A 23,045-nucleotide genomic window follows, 5' to 3' on the forward strand; every position below is an offset into this window, starting at 1 on the left:
TCTGCTTTAATAATGAACTGTTTCAACGTGTAATGCTTAACATTGAGGAAAAATGAAAATGAATACATATTCCGTAAACCTATTTTATTGACTCATTATCTTGCCATATATTTTGGTAATAACATAACGTTACATCATACATTTACATACTGCAGACACATATATTCCTCAGTGTGTTGCAGATAACGCAATAACTTCGACATTCGATATTGTCACCAGGTCAATGTTGAGATTCCTGGTGTCATTATCCTTGTCTCGTTGTCTTATTTTATACTGTTTACTTCAGTATCAACTTCAAATATGAACATTATATCTTGGGGTGCGATGCGGTAGTAAGAACTGTACCAGATGTCGCCAGGAGGAATAGCATAACGCAATCTTAATATCTTTGGTTGTCGGGGAAAATAGTCAAAGTACATGGTTCAGTATACTGTTTGATGAATAATGAACCTGAATAAAAACAGCCATTCGACATCAATCGGGCTCGGCGCTCTGTTTATGTCATAAGGTTATGCTTATCACTTTCATTCAAATACAGTTTTATATATACCAGTTGGATAAACAAGAGTACCGCGGGGCGGAACAATATACGCCCATCGAATGCCATATAGTGTTATATACTTTAATACATTGAAATAAGATCTGCATCATTCTAAAAGTGGTTAGCTGTCATGTTTCAAAGGAATTCGTCAAAACATGTAGGTGGAGATCTCAGACAAAAGTCAAATACTGAAATGAACAAAGGGCAATAACTTTTGGAAAAATTGTTGAATCAAAATTCTTTTGAGGGCGACACAACTGCATATCATGATTATCATGTATACCAAGTTTCAGAGAGATCGGTCAAAACATGTAGGAGTAGATTGCCGGACAAATACAAGTTTACGGCGGACGGACGGACGAACGGCCAACCCCATACCATAATACTTCCGTCAAATTTGACGATAAAAGTCTTAACTACCTTTGTTTCGTTTTCTGTGACGTGTTACGAAACAGCAAAGCAACAGTAAGGTTGAATGTTTCTGGCAATCAAAACAGTTTTAAACGACGTACATTTGTTATCTCACTGATAGCGGAATTCTGACTATAATACGTAAAATAAAACAAAAAGCTTTAAGCAACAGATGTCCAATATGCGTTCACTACATAGCACGAGTAGAATTAAAATGAAGACTATTATAATCTACATTGTATAATATGTATAGGATTGGCAGATATATTTATGGAGACCAATCTATAGGAACGATGTTCTGTGTCGCAAGAAAATCCTTAAAGACTCTTTCAAAGTGTGCTATCGCGTTATCTTGTGGCAAGGTTATATTATGTTGCATAACAAGAGGCACAACATGGTGCCGAAGGATCTCATCCCGATAGCATGTGGCCGTCCAATTATCATTGACAATCATCAAAAGAGTCTTCAAACCATGGGAGATCACCCCTAACTATAATGGAATCACATCCAAATCGGTCATGCTACAAAACGCAGGCGCCAGCTAAACGTTCGTGCTTCCGCCGGTAAACATGTTGACGGCCATCTGCTGGAAATAATGCGAATCTTGATTCATCTTAATAGAACATAGACATCCGACTTTGTCTGGTAAAACGTCTGGGCATATGAACCGTCAACCATATTATATGACGTGCTCGACGTTACAGTGTAAGTTGTAAACCAACGTACTGTCGCCGTGCATGCAAATTGATTGATCGACTGTTTGTCAATATTTGGGGATGGATCCGATGGTTACGATAACCAATCGTATCTCTTGCCGTAAACCTCCCCTTACGCAGTGTGCCAGCCTATAAATCAGTCCTGACGTAACACGCGGACGTCCTAATCGCAGCCGGGGATTAAGGAAAGATTTCGTAAAAGGCGAATAATGAGGACACACACACACATCCCCCCCCCCCCCCCCCCCCGCCTCTTCTGTATAATTGGAAATTTTCTTTTGTGCCCTCTTCGTGGGCAACATGAACGCGACCACAAAAAATAAATTTGCTGCAGTTTTGGGATGTTGATAGCTTTTTCTACTTCTGAATACATTTTTTTCTAGCGCCTTGCTAATAAGAAAACACACCTCATTTTTGGCTTTACTGTTGAGCGTTCGCCCAAAAGAGGAAGGCAATGGGTTCTGTCCCAAGGCCGGGACATATGTACCAAAGTCCGTAAACATGGTAGTTGTTATTCCCTGCTTAACGTTCAGCATTTAGGATAATTGCAACAACTGGTTCATCCGTTGTCAGTATCATGTGACCACAAGGAGGAAAACACACCCAAAATACCCCGTCTCCGGTACGCTTGAATGCACAAAACACATGGAACGCATGTTTTCGTGCAATCACGGCTAGTTTAGCCGTACCGGATGTGCATAGGTTTCGCATCAAACCTGGTTGATTTTGAACATTTGTCACGGTTGTAGGCAGGGTGCACTTTTATTTCCTCTATTGTCATACAGCTATGTCCATTTGTTACAAAATACATAATCTTATTATTGTATTTATATAAACATATATATAGAGAGAGTAAAAGGATCAAGATTGCGAAAATATTTGTGTGAAAGTTAAAAGCGAAAAACATTTATTTGCAATTCGATCAGGTTATAACGCCTTTCTTAACAAAATACGATAATAAAAAAAAAACAGAAAACAGAAAGAAAAAAGAAGAAACATCATATTTTTCTTTGCAAATGACACAATATGCTATCTCAAAATAGAGTTGTTTTAGACTGTTTGGTCGACTAGCTAACAGGAACACAAGGCCACAAGTCAGAATTACAAGGTCTCGATTACCGTAGATCAAAATATTAGACCACAAATGCTAACGATGAAGAGCAGAAGGCTCTCATTGCACCATTAAAACAAATATAATTGAAGGACCATGGTTTGAATCTATTGTTGGATTTTCGGTCGGGAGTTTCGAACTTTGAAATAATAATTTTCCTTGTCCTTCATTCCTTCATATTTAAATATATTATCTGATCTTCTTACTGAAGGAAACTATTAAAAAGCCTCCATATATATTGCTTTAAAAAAGTAATTATAATTCATGAAAACAAATAGACTTCACGCTTTCGTCACTTAAAATTTTAAATTTCTTTGAATCAAACAGTTTTTCTGTAAAAGATATCATACATATTATTTCTTTGTATGCATATTTTTCACAACGTCTTTGATAAACCATTATCGAGTTTTGTGTTGATGAATAAGACGAAATCTATACAGTAATATACAGGGTTTAATATACCCGTTTTGGAAGAAATGCGTAATACACCTGAAGTATTTCGTTTATCCGTTACAAATTTTATCCGCTGTTTAACCCTGCTATGTAAGTTATTTTCTCTAGAAACCTCTTTTATCTTCTGCATACAGTAAACCAAATATATCCGTTTAATCCATTTTATAAATTGTTCTCCGGATATTATTATTTTGTTTTGATCCAATCAGACGCTTACATTAAACCGTCCATATTTGATATCTGATTTGTTCTTAGATTGCGCAAGACGGTGTCATGTTAGTCATCACTCCTGGTGCTGTTTATTGAAGTCGTTTATACAGTCTCACACCTACAGAAAACAGCGTGCTGCTGTTCATCAGTCCATGTGTCCTCCAGACGGAGTCCAGATTTCTTCACAATATTCTGTAGCTGTTCCAGTGTATATTTACAGCTGATTCCTGAGCCTTCGTTAAGATAAAGACGTTCTCCTTTTTCCATTACCAGATCTGTTTTTAATCCAGCTGCAGAAAAGAAGCAATACTTCGTCATTTTTTGGGTAACATATAATAGAAGGATTAACACAATCTTGTTACATTATTTCCCAAGAACATTTTGTAGTGTCAAAATATTAATGAGTCAAAATTTCAATGTAAAACAATACCGGGGTCTGAACTTTCCTTCTTAACATTCTATATTGAGATTATTTCAAACACGTACCTAAGCAAAACTGACAGAAGAAGAAAACTGTTTTCACCTTTGAAAATTATAGAACAGATTTAAATATTCCTTTTTTTATGGAAGGTACTTTGCTTGATTTCAGACACTTTTTAACTGTGAAAATAAAAGAAACAAATTTATATTTGGGACGTATCTGTCATAATCCTATTATTTATACAGCGTTATCAATTTCCTGTTTGTCAATTGATTTTGAGGTAAAATATATTCATATCAAAATCATTTCGTGTTTATCTATGTACGTCAGTAATACCATAGGCTAGTTGGTAAGGTTGCTAAATATTGCAGGCATATGGGTTAGAAAGTACAGTGTTTTTATTGGAGGGCTTTACCTATACTGACTTGTTAATTCATCAACCTGTAGTACAGGTGTGAATTGGCACAATAATATGTTTTTAATTGATTTCCACAATACAACGATACATGTTCTGGTTTTCAGGATCAACTAAATGTTTGTTTGCTTATGTACACATATATAACAACAGTATGTGCTTGTAATGAGGGTTGTGTTTCTGAAATAAAATAAAATTAAAAATATTTTCAACATTTTATTTTATCAAGATAATTATGTACATGTACCATTATAGTATCCATTTTATTTATGAGTAGCATTCACTGAACGACATACGTTTGCGATCCTTGTGATGATACCTTGTTTTCCTCCAGGGAAACAATCGGTAAAACAACTTACAGAGCGCAACTTACGTATTGGGTACCGAATGGCTTCCTTTGCCTGGATGTAGGCTCTCACATTACTCATGTACTGGGGGTCGCTGTCAGATATAAAATCTACCTCATATGTAAACCTCGCCAAGTCGATATCACTCCCTTCCTCTTTGTTCAACCTTGCAATGCCATATTCGTAGAACGTCCGTATCACCCCTGAATGATAAATACAAATTACGTGTTATCAAATGGTGCTGATCAAAATACAGGTATGATAAGAATAAACTTCGTACTGTGCCGAATGCCCAAATGAGTTAACTTCAGGATTAAATTCTGTCTGTTGAAGTTCATGGAACATAAATTTTAATAAAACAAGATTCAGTCCGTCTATTTGCATTCAGTGAAATTTTGATATTGTATGTGTTTTCTGAAATATCAAACTGTTGCAAGTAAAATTCAATCGAATAAGCCGCTGAAAGCATTTGACGTCATCACTTACTGTGAGAGACGTCTCGGTAAGAAAATTAGTTGTTTCGTATAATTTACAACGTTGAAACATATAACTACATGTACGTTGTACGCGTTGATAACAGTATAAAAAATCAATTTGAAAACAATCTGTAGATACGACCACTACTCGTAATCATACGCGATCTTTAGATACGACCACTACTCGTAATCATATGCAATCTGTAGATACGACCACCACTCATAATCATACGCCATCTGTAGATACGACCACTACTCGTAATCATTTGCCATCTGTAGATACGACCACTACTCGTTATCATACGTGATATGTAGATAAGACCACTAATCGTAATCATTTGCCATCTGTAGATACGACCACTACCCGTAATCATTTGCCATCTGTAGATACGACCACTACTCGTAATCATTTGCCATATGTAGATACAACCACTACACGTTATCATTTGCCATATGTAGATACGACCACTACTCGTAATTATACGCCATCTGTAGATACGACCACTACTCGTTATCATACGTGATATGTAGATACGACCACTACTCGTAATCATACGCCATCTGTAGATACGACCACTACTCGTTATCATTTGCCACCTGTAGATACGGCCACTACTCGTAATCATTTGCCATCTGTAGATACGACCACTACTCGTTATCATACGTGATATGTAGATACGACCACTACTCGTTATCATACGTGATATGTAGATAAGACCACTAATCGTAATCATTTGCCATCTGTAGATACGACCACTACTCGTAATCAGTTGCCATCTGTAGATACGGCCACTTCAAGTAATCATTTGCCATCTGTAGATACGGCCACTTCAAGTAATCATTTGCCATCTGTAGATACGACCACTACTCGTAATCATTTGCCATCTGCAGATACAACCACTACTCGTAATCATTTGCCACCTGTAGATACGACCACTACTCGTAATCATTTGCCATCTGTAGATACGACCACGACTCGTAATCAAACGCACTCTGTAGAATTGAATTGATGGAAAAATAAATTTCAAACTTTTTAGTTACCATATCGAGTCAAATCTAAGAAGAAATGTAAATTTGCAATAATTCACTATTCGCAGTAACATAATTTAGCCTTCTATATCCATTAAACTCCGTTCTAAACTGTGAAATCAGATATTTTCGAGTACTCACACGGAAATTTGCTTGATATCAAACTTGTTATTACTTTGTGGACCTATGAATTCTTGAGTAAAGATGACTCGCGTAATCAACGGAAATAAAAACCCATATTAAATAAGTGACTTCACAGTATGTTCAAACCAGTGTACAGAAGAACTCGTTTTGTCTATATATGGACACCTTATCTCTCCGGCCGATGCAATAATATACGGACTTGTTAAGGGTGAAAGAAACGGGGTGTCAAATAAATGTGTAATAGTCGGCATTAATTAAGATTCGTAACCCTTTGCGTAATAAACAATGACATTGCAAAGTTACTACACACAACATTTAAAAATTAATTTGATATTATGATATTATTTTTAGCAACAGATACTGTGTGCTGAAGAAAGTTACCTGCTTCGTCATTGTAGGCCTTTAGGATAGCCTTTCTGTCTTGAGTAATGTCAGCACTGAACACAAGGCGACATTTATCTAGAAACAAATATATTGTCAGCTATCATTCTGCTTGCATTGTACCTACAGTGTTTGTTTTAATATAAATCTTAGTTCAAAAGTAAAGTAGCGGAACATCTTAATGTAGTGATATAGTAAAAATATTATTCCACAGGGTCAGCACATTAAGACAAAAGTAGAAATCAAATTGATGATGGGATTTCAGACAAAAGAGAAAGAATGGTGAACGAATACCAAAAACGTACAAGATTGTTCTCAAAGAAGTTCGAGGGAAAGCAATGTTGTTTTCAAACTTTCTGGGGATCAGGTTAACTTTTATTAGTGAATCAGAAATTAAATATGATATATACACTGGACAACCAGGAGAGCCACACCAATGTGTTTTTTGTACTTGACTGATATCTATGTTCCGATAACTGCATTGAACATGTGTAAATGTAAATGCTGGTAGAAATTATAATGCTCTAAAATTTCCGTTTACGATATTTTCACATCTTACAGTTATATCTTAAGTTGAGGCTAAGGTATGGTTAAAAACTATTCAATCATTTGTTTACTTTTGGTGTTAAAAACTCGAAAAATCAAACTTAAATAGCTTAATCCTGACATGGATGATTTATTTATAAAATCATTAAAATTTACTAAAGGACGCTTTTCAGTGATTTTTTTTGTCGCAGTGAAAAATTTACAAAAGAAGCTTCACTCGTTGAACGCTCATTTGAACATATCCTTGTATAATGAAGGAATTGATGTGTGCTATATAAGGGATTATTAATACTTATCATCATCATAGTATTTCCCGAATATAAGAGATGAAATGAAATTAAATAAAACTAACATATAGTCGACAGTATTAAGCCAGCATGTACATATACATTTAAATAATCTACGTCATATGCTTAACGAATGGATGGTAACCTGTACATATTAATTGAAACATTAACCTACGTTTTAAACATTACGAAGGTATATCAGAATGTACATATTCAGTTTAGCATTAATCTACGTTATAGGCATCACGAAAGTACATGTATATAAATAATAATAAGCCTTTTTAATTAAATACTTTATCATTTAATTCAGCTAATACCCAATGTTGTGATTGCAGGTTCAAGCACATGATTCCAAATCTATAATGATTTTAATTAGTGGTACCTGTCATGATGGTAGAGATCATCCTGAGAGTGTTCACCTGGTCATCATACGATAAGTTGATAATGCTTCCAATCCACAAAATCAATTTAGCACCTTCGATACGTCTGTAACAGATCAAATACATTTTAAGATACATGCATCTTCTAAAAGGAGTGTTCTGTGATAGAATACGTTATCTTTTAAATGGAGTGTCCTGTGGCCGGAATACGTTATCTTCCCAATGGAGTGTCCTGTGATCGAATACGTTAACACTTTCTTCGATGTTCTATTGAACGGTCAATTGAATGATTGACATATACCAATGTTAGATATGTTTTTTTTAGTTTTTACTTGTGGAGCGGAGCGGTTGATTTCGGCTTGAATTTGGTGGTAGTTCATAATTTATGTTCAAGCATCAAAGCAAAAAAATATATATATCATGTAGAATTCGGCAATGCATTCATTCAAGCAAGCTGCATCTAATCTTAACAACATAAAACCAGGACATTAAGCGCATACAAACTTCAATTTCGATTGCAAGACTCACTTTAGTTGATCTATTCCTTGAACGTAATCTGCAGCTATAGGATGGACTACAAGCGAATCGTCGTATTCTTCCGACAACTCCTTAACTGCTTCCAACAGAAAATCTGGAAATAAAGTCGGGAACGTTTAATAGAAATCTGCATTAAGATATTTTACAAAGAATCTTACAGCATGAACCTATCTGGTTTAATTATATTAGTCACATGACCGGGAAATAAACCTGACGAATTTCATTCAAAATGACAAGCTGACAAAAACATCGGCGTGGAACCCTAGCCATATTCACTGCTTTGTTATTGTTCTATTTCGGTATATTAATAAATGTATGAATTCTATAACTGGCATCAACCTGGAGGTTTAAAGCTGTAAAATCAACTGAAACCTGACATTCTGGCAGGCCCGAGTTCCACTAATAATAATAATAATACTAATTGGAGGTTCTTATATATTGCTTTATCACAACCTAGTTTGTAGGTCGTCTCAATGCGGTTAACAAAGTATTACCCGTGGTTATAGGACCTTTGCAACTAGCCAGTACATTTCTAAACTCCCTGGGGAGCATACAGCCGGAGCTGCCAACAGATGGCATTCAACAATTCTAGCACTGCCCAACCACGTACTCATTAACAGCTGAGTAGACTGAAACAAACGGAGTAAAGTATCTTGCTCAAGGATACAACACATTGCCATGCCGTGGCGCGAACCCGCAACCCTTCGGTCACGAGCCCGGCGTCCTACCACTGGACTACCGTGCCTCCAGGCGTCGAGGGTAACTTGCGTTGGATCTTTAAACAGAGTCTAAATATGTGTTTTTTGAGGGGCAGATCTTGACAAATTATATGCGTAAAAACGTTTGAAGGTGAAATATTATTATATGAAGAACTATAAGGAGAAATGCCTTTTAGAGATTAAAACAGTTCTTTTAAAACTAATTTTAACGATATCCAGGAATTTTGAACAAGCACATTCAACAAACCTCCAGAAATGTCAATAGGATAAAAGGTCAGCGCTGTTTGCCTTTTCAGCAGCTCATCTATAAGGATCTTAGTTTTAGAACAGTTTCCGCTTCCAAGGTCAACCAAGGTCAGGTCGTATGGAACATTCGGTATAATATCCTATCAAAACAAAGAAATAATACAGTCATACACTTGTGCTTGCTTACTGGTGACATCGTCAGTGTTGACACAATCTGAATATCAGTAGTTAATGATAATTAATATGTCACAGCGGCATCCAAAACGTGATATCGTGCTATGAATTACCTGAATTTTCCAATTCATTAGAAGTGTAACTTTATATTATAATAATATAACTGGAACAATTGGAACAAAACTTTTGAATGAAATATTAAAATTAAAAAACCGAACATTTCTTTTGTGTGTTAGTATGTCTATATATTATTTAGCTACATATGGGAGTGAATAAATCTGATCAGCATATTAAACATATGATTCCCTTAAATCTTAATTAATCCGTTTGCTCCACCTTTCATATATACATTAACTTTTATTTTTGTATGTTTGCTGTTTTTTAAGTCAGACAAAGATAACCAAGTGAGCGGATAAATAAACACGTACCTGTACACTGTGTTCCAGAACAGATATATTACTCCTTGTCAAATAGTAATCCTGATTTACTTTGCCACATTCATGCTGAAGTCTCGACCCGACAATGTCGTAGTTGTACCAGGCGGGAATGTACTTAGGACTTGATGTCAGCCCTGCTACTAAGCTCTGTTTTAGGTGATCTGCCATTTTCTAATACCATACAGTACTAAATTAAAAAAGAAACGTTCGAAGTAATCAATTCAATTAAGGGTAATTTAGTACTGAGACACAAAAGAAATTCAACACCAATATATAACTAGTTATCGTTATTTTGCCCAGAAATAACTTAAGCGAAACAACGATATTTAGAGTGGTGACCTTACGCTAATCGAAAGTACGGTACCTGGCAGGGCGCAATATGTCGGATCCCTAAACAACGACCTAATATTTTCGCCATTTGGCGTAATTTCTATACGGTATTTAGCGAGGCTAAACGACGATGCATATATTTGTCACATCGATGGAAAATCACAAAATTGCACTCATCGGCCACAGTACGAAACATCCGTAAGATTTGGCAAGGTAATAGATTGATGCTTCTACAAAAAAATTGAAGTGCCTCTATCCATCATTAACTGTTTGATATGCTACTAAAAATCAATAATTCATGTACCACCTTCGATCGTCCGAACATGCGTATAGGGCTCGTACATCCCTGCAGGTCGGAGACCAAGACAAGATTGCACGTGCTGTTGTCCACTGCATGCATCGTAATCAGCTAATGTGGGACACCAGCCCCCCCCCCCCCCCCCCCCTCCCCTGTAAAACTTGGGATGCTTGTGTGCCCTCAACTTGCGGACACAAACGTGACCAAAGTAAATCTGCTGCACCCATTGCAATAGTTTTGAATCGTTACATTTCTCTCTACTTCTAACTACCTTTTGATTGATAGCGTCTTCCTTGGCAATACCTAACTTTTGGCTTGAGTGTTGACTGTTCGCCCAGGTGAGAAAGACAATGGGTACTGTCCTCAGGCCAGGACATACAAAGGTCGTCAAAAACGGTAGTTGTTATTCCTTGCTTAACGTTCAGCATTAAGGGAAATGGAAACAACTGGTTCCCCCGATGTCAGTATAATTAGACCGTTCCCCCGGTGTCAGTATAATGGTGTTTCAGTGAGATAGCATTATAAAGTCGGTATCAGTTCTGCGCTATCACAAGAAGCAATTACACCAAGACACCCTGCCTCCAGCATACATACATAGAGACACGTCTTTAATTATACATGGCCTTAGCTGTTAATAGACGTTAAACAAAACTAAACCAAACCAAATCAAGCTATTGTGACAAACGGCATATACCACCCGGTGCATGTATCTTAGTACGCTTTATAAACCATGTTGTTAGTACATATTGTATTATGAGATCATATGTTTAACAAGAGGCCCAGAGGGCCTGTATCGCTCACGTGGAAATGTTTGCAAAATTGATATTGCTGTACATGTATTACATGGTTAGTCAGGAGTAATATTTATATACAAATGGACAAAATCCTCTCATTCCTAGAGGAAGAGGCGGATTTTGAAGAATTTGCTATGTTAACACCATTGAGCCCGTCCCTCTGCCGCCAAGGCGGTCAAACCCACCGTTGATACAAAATTAGTTCCCCTTTGCCCAAGGATGCTTTAGACCAAATATGTCATTCCTACAGAAGAAGAAGAATTTTAAAGAATTTGCTAAATTACCCCTATTGGACCACAGGGGGCCACACCCACTGGTTTTACAAAATGTGATTTTCCCTTCCCCATAGGAATTCAAAATACCTTCATCCCAACGAAAGAAAAGGGATATTAAAGCTATTCCTTTATATCTGTTATTGGGCCCGCTTCTCTGCCCCAAGAGAATCATGTCAACCGTTTATACAATGTTGGTTCCCATTCACCAAAGGATGCTACATACCCAATTTGGACAAAATCCTGTCATTCCTACAGAAGAAGGATGTTAAAGGTTTTACCACTATTTCCCCTATTCAGCCCCGCCCCTCTGACCCAAGGGGTCCACACCCACCATATGTACAAATTTGATTTCCCTTCCAACTATGATGCTACTGTTCAATTTTGGTCAAAAACCCTTAATTCCAACGGAAGAAGAAAGAAATTAAAGCTTTTCCTCTATATCCCTTATTGGGCCAGCCTCTCTGGCCCCAGCGGGGTCAGACCCACAGTTTATATAAAATTGCTTCCGTTTCACCCAAGGATTTGGACAAAATTCTGTCATTCATACAGAAGAAGAAGGATTTTGAAGAATTTGCTATGTTTCCCCTATAAGGCTCCGCCCCTCTGTTCCAAGGGGGGCAACACCCACCATTTATACAAAATTGAGCCCCCTTGGCCTAAAAATATACTTGGCCGTTCAAGACTAATAGTGTTTTAAAGGAAAATCGGACCAGGTGAGCTAATAAAAAACGGATTTCAATTGTTTCTCAAAGGGAACGGGGCGACCGATTTCTTTCTTCAGTGACATCCATTGATATGAAGCAGGCGTAATATGTTTCTTGACATTTTGTAAATGACAATAGTGTTTAACAACATTGGAATTTAGTGATGGAAAATATCCTCTTATTTCTATGCACCATTGGACTTCTAAAATGTGATAATAACTAATATCGAATCCATCAAGAATTCGCGTATCTCTATGTGTCCTTTGTTCTCATTCATTTGTGTTTTGTTTTTCTTATTGTTATTTTAATAATCTAATACCAATTAAAAAAAGATCAAAGCTATGTTCGTTCTCTGTAAACGGCTGGTTGATTATATATTGTTATTAGCATAGCTTAAGTGCCTAATAGAAAGTGATTTGATGAAGGGTTAAAGGAAGGGATAATTTAAATATGGAATTTCATATCTAGGATCGAACCTATTCAACTAACGAACTATTTTTCAGTCTGTACAAAGACTGAGGTCTGTGCTCTCCTTATTGTTATTCACATGAAAAAACCCGATGTGTTTTCACACCAGCAGGTTGGCTTGTTAATGGTACATATAAGGGATGACTAGATGTAAGGCATTGTAATGCCTTTTTTTTTTATCTTGCCAGCCTTATTAATTAAAAGAAAAACATACCAAAACCCACTCCCAATATTATTTATTTTTATAGCATTTGATGAATAAAATATGTTCTACTTATACGGAATGTATAACACCTTCAAATCATCGACCCGTTCATATTTTATGACCAACCCGGGGAAATTGAATCGTGCTAGGCCTCCTTTCTATTTCACCGAAACGGTTACCAGGCAACAAGCTGCCGTCTACGTGAACAATAGGCTTCTCGGCTAGGCTGTGCGCATCGAAGCAAGCGATTTCTCCCGAATTTTTGTATTGGGTTAAACGTACTATTTACAGCTTATGTCAGTTATGGACGTTTCTTCCTGTGTTTAATGTGTGCGTGCAAGTGTTTTTGTGCCGGAGACAGGGTATGTTGGTTTTTATGCATCCTGATGAAAACGCGGATGTGATGCCTTCTTTAGAATACTACCTCACTGAATCATATTAAAGGCAACAAGCACAGTATCCCACCCGGTAATTTCATACTGACAACGGATAAAACAGTTTTTGCCATTACTCTAATGCTGAACGTTAGGCAATGAATAACAACTAACATTTCTTAAATACTTTGTTATGACTCGGCAAGAAAAGGAACTACCAGATTAAATATTCTTCAAATAAACCTGACGCGGTACATGAGAAACAGTTCAAATCCCCCAAGTCACTGAAGTCGCAACACACTTGANCCCCCCCCCCCCCTGCCCCTCATCCCCACCCCTTCACAACCACACTCACACACACAAACATATCAACCACCCAACGGATTATGATGAAAAAGACTTCGAGCGCTGAGCAAGCCATTTGTTGGTTGGATATTGTCTGTTTGTACCATATCACTGACTGTATTTGATGTGTATTTTGTATCTATGTCTAGTCCATTAACAATTTAGGACTGGGTACTACATTCATAATTATGCCACTACTGGTGAATAGTAATTATACCAAGAATGACAGTTGCTAGATTCAAAAAGCCCATTTATATCAATTTGAGGGCCATTAAAATCTAAATCATAATATCCTAGTTCGTCAATTTAATGAAATATGCGTATCAAAGTCAAAAACAAACCGTTGATGTCACATCTGATCAATATGTTATTTTTGGCTTCTATAGTGTCTAGATTAAACATACATAATGTCATACTCGATAGAGCCGTGCTCTGTGTGTGCTTTTCGTTCCCTAAATGTCATAGATTTATCCTTGTGTTGGTATTATTACCCATCTTTTGAATAAATACGCTACATATATGTTGATATTAAAAACTGTATATTTCATAATTGTGTTCATGACATTCAGTATTAACATGACTTAACACTATAATTTGTACATACCTTGCTCGTATTCAATTCCAAACACGACCATCCACGCGGTGAATGGTTTCTAATTTTTGTACGTGCCATTTTGTGGTTGGACTGAATCATTCAGTCCTCCATATATAGCTGTATATATCATATTTCTGATATTAATGTATCTATATTCTTTGTCATTCAAATGAATCTAGTGACATCCTAATAACCGATAATAATCGATCTTGATCATGATCAGTTAGGTGTAAAATGTTATATGCTCGTTTTCATGGCAGGTGTTTAAATGCTTAGTATGGCAGGTATGTATATCTCAATAACAAGTCTATTTAAGGAATTACCCCATAAATGAAAGCGCACAGATACGGCCTACTGCTTTGACTTTTATTCGTGACGATCTGACTGATATTTACAAACGTGGTAGTAGGGTATCTTTCTTTATTCTCTCAAAAATGATGAAAATGGCTGGATGGTACAGACCCGTACACGTTCCCTGTTCCACATTGGACGCAAACGGTACGGAAGTGCTACGGATGACGCTTACCAAACGGTAATTCGTTTGTGGTGACAAGAACGGGTTTACATAAAAAGCGGAAGCATATAAAATATATAATTTGAAACGAATATACCCACAATGCATAGGAAGAAACGTCAGTAAACTGTAAGCTACGAGGTGGCACATAAGAATGTTTTAAATTTTGCAATTTCGTTTGCATAATGGATGAGTGTGAAACAAACAGAAATGTCTCGTGTATCGTACACGTGGTATATATATAGTTAAAGCCAAAAGCTATATATAGTAACACAAAACGAAGCTACAATACTATGCAATCTTTTTTCTTTACATCGTGCAGAACGGACGTTAATATTTGCGACGCTCTGATTGGTTATTTATAAATCAGAGGCTAAACAATCGCCGTTTTAAACATCTCTCTGGGAATAAAAAATATGTTTCAAATCGCATCTTATTTACGTGAATTTTGCAAACATATGCGTTATGGTTTGAAGTGTTTCTTTCTTAAAACGGGTTTAAAAATTAAAGTTATCGACGTTTTTGATGAATCAGGTTTCACAATAAAAATATTTGAGGTTTGAAAATCGCGGGCTTCAAAATTTGCCACCTTCTGATTGGTTGAAAAAGACCGGAACAGAAAAACTTCAACGAGAAGCCTGCAATACCGAACGCGAGAGGAATCAACAAGAGTTTGGAGTGAATTTTACCAGTTTTGACCGCATCACTGACAATTTTCATGTTTGACTAAAAGGTCTACCAATATTAATATGTGTTTGTCACACTTCTAACAAGAAAACAACCGTCGGCTTCACGAATATTAGGCCTGTGCAAGTCCAGTCACTTCAGTGCAAAGGAGATCCGGTCAGATGAAAAGTTTCTTTGTTTATCAACGACAATGCTGATGAGCCGCCGGAGATACATGAACTGAATGTACGCGCATGTGTGGGTTAAAAGTAAATATGCGTAACCTACTTTGTCAGTTCGTGTCTGTGTCACAACATGACTCCCCGTTCCCTTCCCTACCCTTGTCCGATTTGCTTCAAGACAGTCAGTGTCTGAAATACACATGCTATATTGATATGGGTCAAAGAACACATAATGCTATGACCCATATCAGCATAGCATATAGTGTATTTCAGAGGTTCAAGGTGGGAAGTCGGGGGGATTCGAGATCAATTTATATATAATAAGGCGGCAGGTCAAATGCTGGTTGTTTGTAATGTGTTAAGGACAATACATTGCCATGCTTTGTAAATGCACAAAATGTATTCAGATCTGTTAGAAAAAGTTACTTTTGACAAGTTATTCCTTCAGTTTTGTCTTTTCCATTTCATTAAAAACAACGAAACTTATTCCATTAGGTCCCCTTTGCATGTACAATGTCTTTTACCATTAACGTTGTTATTTCTAATATTTGTTCTACCCTTTAATTGCAGATCTGTATTTAATGAAGGCGTCACTTGCACTTAGTTTTTGTAAACAAATTACATTTATATGGTAGTGTTGGGAATCGGTTGATATTTCAACATCGATGATCAGATATAATCGGTTAGTGTCAACCGATCGATTCTTGATTATTAATCGGTTAACCTACCGTTTACATAATCCTTAACAAAATATGACCTTTTTTAACAATGGCATGGCTTTTCCTTTTATTAATACTACTAATCAAATTTCAATTTTTCCGCGTAGTTTCGTATCTTTTTTTATTATACCATTTCAACGTAACAAGCTTTATTGATGAACAGTTATCATTTATATTTTTTGCAATTAATTATATTTAAATAGCATGATTGGTAAGAAGTTATAGTTAAGAGTAAAATGACATAGAACTCCTGCTCTCTTTTGGTGAAAATGAAAGTAAAACTGGCACTTCCGGTTTTGAAAACAATCATCGATGTTGAAATCACATAATCGATTGTCGGAAATCTGTTGCATTTCAGATTAGATATCGATTATAATTGACCATCGGGAAACACTAATATATGGTAATAAATGATAAATGCATACTTTTTTATGGGGGAGAAGCCGTGTGCTCAAAATAAAATATAACAAAACATAAAAAAAATATAAAAGATGTGTATATGCCCTCTCGGCAAAAACACTTTTTAGATAGCAATCTTATTCCGTGGTCTGACCTATGAGTCGAAAGGTGTTAACCGACGTAACTCACGAGATCTGGAAAAATAAGCTACATATAGATAAGATTACACCCACTTTTCGAAACGTGTGAAATAATCAGTTCTTAAATATATATGAAAATGAAAAAAATTGATTAACTGATTACATGTAACGTTTTGTCAATTTTCAACCATGTGTATAATCCATTCAGATATGTGGTCACAAACACTTGCTATAGATCATTGATGTACCTGATCACAAACTTTATCTACACATGTATAGATCGTTGATATATCTGGTCATAATACTAATTATACTATAAACCACTGATATACCTCGTCACAATCACTAATAATAAGTTCACTGAGTTACATGTTTGTTTGTTTGTTTGATTTTGTTTAACGTCCTATTAACAGCTAAGATCATTTAAGGACGGCCTCCCCTGTGTGCAAGATGCATGCGTGTAGTGTATGCGTGTGTATTTTGGGAGGCTGCGATATGTTCGTGTTTATNCCATTTTTAAAGACTTTGGTATGTCTCGGCCAGGGGACAGAACCCAAAGCCTTCCTCACAGGGGCGAACGCTCAACAAATGGCCAAAAGTGAGGCATTGTCAAGGGAGACATTAGGAAGAAGAAAGTTATTTAGAAAGGAGAGAAGAGATAAGGTCCCAAATTTAGTCGCCTCTTACGATCATGCGATTGGGGGCAGCAGGTACAATTCTTACACCCTACCTGCAGGGACACTGAGTTACATGTACATGGTCACGAACAGTAACAGACACACTACATATGGACAACTGAGATATCTGATCACCAAACAATATAGCTCACTGATCAGATATACCTTGACACAAAAACTGAGATCCATGGTTACAAACACTCACTATAGACCACTGAAATACCTGGTTTCAAACACTTATCATAGTTCATTGAGATACCTGGTCACAAACACCTACATTAGACTATTGATGCAACACTTCCTCAGAGATCAAGTCCAGTCAAGATAAAAAAAATAATATATCACGTTTGTGAGGTGTTTACATAATTGAGTTGCGAGTTTGTAAACAACTTCATGACGAGCACTGCTTTAATATGTTATTTGCATACAGTAATATTTTCTTGAGCAAATCTAAATAATTTCATAACTGACGCACTCTTAAAAGCATTTAACTTTTTGATGTATTGGATTTGTGCATCCAATAAAGTAGTTTATAGTCATATGAATAACACATCTTCTGATGTCGATTACATTTTAGATTTATTTTAGAGATATAGTTTGAAGATGCTTCACGATCTGTAAATTTCTTTACACACGTGTGCCACGTCACCAGTCGTGTAATTTCAATTTATCATATCTCGGTCAATTTTTCAAATATCTAGCTGAAGTTTGGTACATAGTTGTATAATAGTCATATGAATAACACACAGTTGCTCAGTTTCGGGATACTACTTTCATTTAGTAAAAATCCTATACACACCAGTAAATAGCAGCAACACTTTTTATCCGGTCTTTATACACATTGTTTAACCTTATAACAATTGAGGGTGCCAAGGTTGTTTTTTTATACCCTCAATTTGTATAAGGTTTTAGAATGTGTATAAACACCGGATTCGATAAAAAGTGTTGCTGTTATCTACTGGTGTATATAGGTTTATTTCTAACCGAAAGTATCCTGAAATCGAGCCCCTGAACAATAACATCTTCTTATGTCGCTTACTTTATAGGTTAATTTTAAAGGTAATATCTGAAGACGCTTCACGAACTCTAGAGTTCTACTCAAACACGTGTGTCACGCCGACGATCGTAAACATTCAATTCATCAGAACTCGGTAATTTTTTCAAACATCTAGCGGAAATTTGGAATTTATACCAATAAAAGACTAATGAATAACACGTCCTCTTATGTCGCTTCCTTAAGTAAGATACTTTTTTAACTGTACAGATTAGTACACAAACGCCACCGATCGTAAAATACAATTCATCATAACTCGGTCAATGTTTAGCGCACCTGTCCGGTGTCAACTTTTTACGTTAAACAACTTCTTTTCAGTAACCAAAAGCTCTAGAATGATGCTATTTGGTCAGTAGCATGCTCGAATCAATGGCTACCAAGTCTGTTTAAATGAATGACCTTCATTCATTTTCAAGGTCACAGGGTCAAATATGTTAAAATCTTTGCACAACTTCTACTGAATAAGTAAGAGGCATAAGGTGATAATATTTTGCCAGTAACATGCTGGGATGAAGGGCTACCAATTTTGTACAAATTAATTACTTTCAGACATTTTCTAGGTCACAGGGGTCAAATATGTTGAAATATTTGAACGACTTCTTCTGAATGACCAAGAGGCCTAGGGTGATGCTATTTGGCCAGTAACATGCTGGAATAAATGGCTACCAAGGTTGTTCAAGCAAATGACCTTCGTCTATTTTCAAGGTCACAGGTGTCAAATATGTTAAAATCTTTAAACAACTTCCGCTCAATAATCAGTAATGTAGGAATACGTTTCACAATGTCTTTGATAAACCATTATCGAGTTTTGTGTAGAAGAATGAGATGAAAACTATACAGTTATATACAGGGTTTAATATACTCGTTTTGGATAAAAATGCGTAACAGGATTAGATCTGAAGTATTTCGTTTATCCGTTCCAAAGTTTATCCGCTGTATAACCCTGCTATGTTATTTATTTTCTCTAGAGACCTCTTTTGTCTTCTGTAAAAATATATCGGTTAAATCCATTTCATATTTTTTCTCCGGATATTAATATTTATTTTGATCGAATCAGACGCTAACGTTAACAAATAACAATAACAAATTATAGACTATTTAGAAATGCAACAAGTAAAGTAAAATGTAAAGGATAAGAGCCCGAACAGTAATGTGAATGTGTACCAATCAATTATTTCCGATGTCATGGGTATTGGAAACATTTGGGTCGTCATTTTAACAGAGCTTTGCTTTAAATCCCTAGAAGGTCCAATGTAATTATCTACACATCAGGATAAGTCCAAAGTCCTTAATAATGGTAGTTGTTATTTCCTGCTTAACATTCAGCATTTAGGGGAATGGCAACAACTGGTTCACCGGGTGGAATGCTGTGCTGGGTGCCTTAAGCATGGCATTTAAGTGAGATAGCACTATAAAGTCGGCATTAGATCCGTGCTATCACAAAGAGGCTTAGGTTCATCCGACAGTAAACTACTATTCTTCTCCTACCTGTTGCGCCCCTCTATTTGTATTACCTCCTAGCTGTAATGTTGTACTGTAAGCCCCTGGAAATATTTAATCTAAACTGTAACCCGTATCATGTTACTCCCTTAACATCACATATATGCCTTATAAGCACATACCCTATAACCGTCAGCCTATTAGTTTGCCCTCTTACATGTTTACCCCTTTTCCGTTAGACTTCTAACCGTTATACGCCAACCAATTTCCACCGATCCAACCGTGCATGAACTTCCATACCAATAAGCCAACTACCCATTAGCCCACCCAACCCTGTTAGCCAAGCCAACCACCCATTAGCCCTCCTAATTCCCAACCCCTCCACAAAGACCTTCTTACAGATACCCCGACGCTTTACCACCCACACCAATACGCCACCTACCTGTAAGCATCAATACCAGTTTAACCTCTACTAGTTTGCCCTGTCTATGGCCCATTTGCCGTTAGCCCTCTTCAAAAATGTACCTTTTTACCCCTTAAATGTTTGACCTGAACATATCGCAACCTCCCAAAACACACACGCATACACTTCACGCATGGATAATGCACACAAGGGAGGCCGTCCTTAAATGGCCATAGCTGTTGATAGGACGTTAAACAATACTTAACCAAACCAATCTCAACATTACCCACCACAATTCAACATGTATACAAATGAGCCCCCAACCAATCAGTCCCCTAGGTGGTATCCCATACCTGTCAGCTCATTTCGTCGTTTTAGCCCAAGAACTATTAAGCTCCAAGCAATTACCCCCCCCCCCCCCACATGTTTACCATATTTTGTTGCGCCTAGCTGTTAACCCTATAATTGTTACTTACCCTAGCTATTAACCCACTACCTATCACCCTGTAACTGTTGTCCTCTTTGCTGTTAGACCCTAATTAATAACCCCATATTTGCTGCCCCACCTCCTTGTTAACCCCTGCAGGTAGGGGATTGAGAAAATAATACACTGCTGTTACCCGCTGTATTATCGTAAGAGGAGACTAATGTGTTAGCCTCCTGCAGAATAAGGGATTTTCTGTTGTGCCTTCTACTTGAGGACACAAAAGCGACCAAAAAAAATCTGCTGCACCATTGTTTGTTTGTTTGATTTTGTTTAACGTCCTAAAGTAGTTCATAGTCATATGAATAACACATCTTCTGATGTCGATTACATTTTAGATTTATTTTAGAGTTATAGTTTGAAGATGCTTCACTATCTGTAAATTTCTTTACACACGTGTGCCACGTCACCAGTCGTGTAATTTCAATTTATCATATCTCGGTCAATTTTTCAAATATCTAGCTAAAGTTTGGTACATAGTTGTATAATAGTCATATGAATAACACACAGTTGCTCAGTTTCGGGATACTTTCATTTAGTAAAAAACCTATACACACCAGTAAATAGCAGCAACACTTTTTATCCGGTCTTTATACACATTGTTTAACCTTATAAAAATTGAGGGTGCCAAGGGTTTTTTTTATACCCTCAATTTGTATAAGGTTTTAGAATGTGAATAAACACCGGATTCGATAAAAAGTGTTGCTGTTATCTACTGGTGTATATAGGTTTATTTCTTTGTTTGTTTGTTTGTTTGATTTTGTTTAACGTCCTATTAACAGCTAAGGTCATTTAAGGACGGCCTCCCCTGTGTGCAAGATGCATGCGTGTTGTGTATGTGTGTGTATTTTGGGAGGCTGCGATATGTTCGTGTTTGTCTTCTTGTAATAGCGCGGAACTGATGCCGACTTTATAGTGCTACCTCACTGAAACATACTGCCGAAGACACCCAGCAGGACGCCCCACCCGGTCACATTATACTGACAACGGGCGAACCAGTCGTCCCACTCCTAATTTGCTGAGCGTTAAGCAGGAGTAGAAACTACCATTTTTAAAGACTTTGGTATGTCTCGGCCAGGGGACAGAACCCAAAGCCTTCCTCACAGNATAGGTTTATTTCTAACCGAAAGTATCCTGAAATCGAGCCCCTGAACAATAACATCTTCTTATGTCGCTTACTTTATAGGTTAATTTTAAAGGTAATATCTGAAGACGCTTCACGAACTCTAGAGTTCTACTCAAACACGTGTGTCACGCCGACGATCGTAAACATTCAATTCATCAGAACTCGGTAATTTTTTCAAACATCTAGCGGAAATTTGGAATTTATACCAATAAAAGACTAATGAATAACACGTCCTCTTATGTCGCTTCCTTAAGTAAGATACTTTTTTAACTGTACAGATTAGTACACAAACGCCACCGATCGTAAAATACAATTCATCATAACTCGGTCAATGTTTAGCGCACCTGTCCGGTGTCAACTTTTTACGTTAAACAACTTCTTTTCAGTAACCAAAAGCTCTAGAATGATGCTATTTGGTCAGTAGCATGCTCGAATCAATGGCTACCAAGTCTGTTTAAATGAATGACCTTCATTCATTTTCAAGGTCACAGGGTAAAATATGTTAAAATCTTTGCACAACTTCTACTGAATAAGTAAGAGGCATAAGGTGATAATATTTTGCCAGTAACATGCTGGGATGAAGGGCTACCAATTTTGTACAAATTAATTACTTTCAGACATTTTCTAGGTCACGGGGTCAAATATGTTGAAATATTTGAACGACTTCTTCTGAATAACCAAGAGGCCTAGGGTAATGCTATTTGGCCAGTAACATGCTGGAATAAATGGCTACCAAGGTTGTTCAAGCAAATGACCTTCGTCTATTTTCAAGGTCACAGGTGTCAAATATGTTAAAATCTTTAAACAACTTCCGCTCAATAATCAGTAATGTAGGAATACGTTTCACAATGTCTTTGATAAACCATTATCGA

The 23,045-nt window shown here is 36.8% G+C and overlaps 1 protein-coding gene across 2 annotated transcripts; it reads right to left on the minus strand.

Annotated features, from left to right (window-relative positions):
• Positions 1 to 1,904: 1,904 nt before the first annotated feature.
• On the minus strand, positions 1,905 to 17,144 carry LOC110453382 (histidine N-alpha-methyltransferase-like). Of its 2 annotated transcripts, none has more exons than XM_021502298.1 (8): positions 14,379 to 17,144; positions 9,973 to 10,152; positions 9,372 to 9,510; positions 8,397 to 8,499; positions 7,871 to 7,974; positions 6,656 to 6,733; positions 4,652 to 4,828; positions 1,905 to 3,732 (listed from the first exon to the last, which is right to left on the minus strand). In XM_021502298.1, the coding sequence occupies exons 1-8, from the start codon at positions 14,466 to 14,468 to the stop codon at positions 3,545 to 3,547; spliced, it is 1,059 nt and encodes a 352-aa protein (XP_021357973.1). In that variant the 5' UTR covers positions 14,469 to 17,144; the 3' UTR covers positions 1,905 to 3,544. The 2 variants fall into 2 exon arrangements, with proteins under 2 accessions (XP_021357973.1, XP_021357974.1); XM_021502299.1 differs by having other exon boundaries at positions 9,973 to 10,168; positions 14,379 to 15,133.
• Positions 17,145 to 23,045: the final 5,901 nt, after the last annotated feature.

Source organism: Mizuhopecten yessoensis, unplaced genomic scaffold (assembly GCF_002113885.1).
Source record: "Mizuhopecten yessoensis strain PY_sf001 unplaced genomic scaffold, ASM211388v2 scaffold7283, whole genome shotgun sequence".
Taxonomy (NCBI): Eukaryota; Metazoa; Mollusca; class Bivalvia; order Pectinida; family Pectinidae; genus Mizuhopecten; species Mizuhopecten yessoensis.

Excerpts from the sequence above, each read along its gene's own strand:
- LOC110453382 (XM_021502298.1), bottom strand. The coding sequence starts at position 14,468 with ATGATTCAGTCCAACCACAAAATGGCACGTACAAAAATTAGAAACCAT. Across the intron at positions 9,511-9,972 it reads TTCTGGAACACAGTGTACAG|GATATTATACCGAATGTTCC; the intron begins GTACGTGTTTAT and ends TTGTTTTGATAG. Across the intron at positions 4,829-6,655 it reads GGCCTACAATGACGAAGCAG|GGGTGATACGGACGTTCTAC; the intron begins GTAACTTTCTTC and ends TTTATCATTCAG.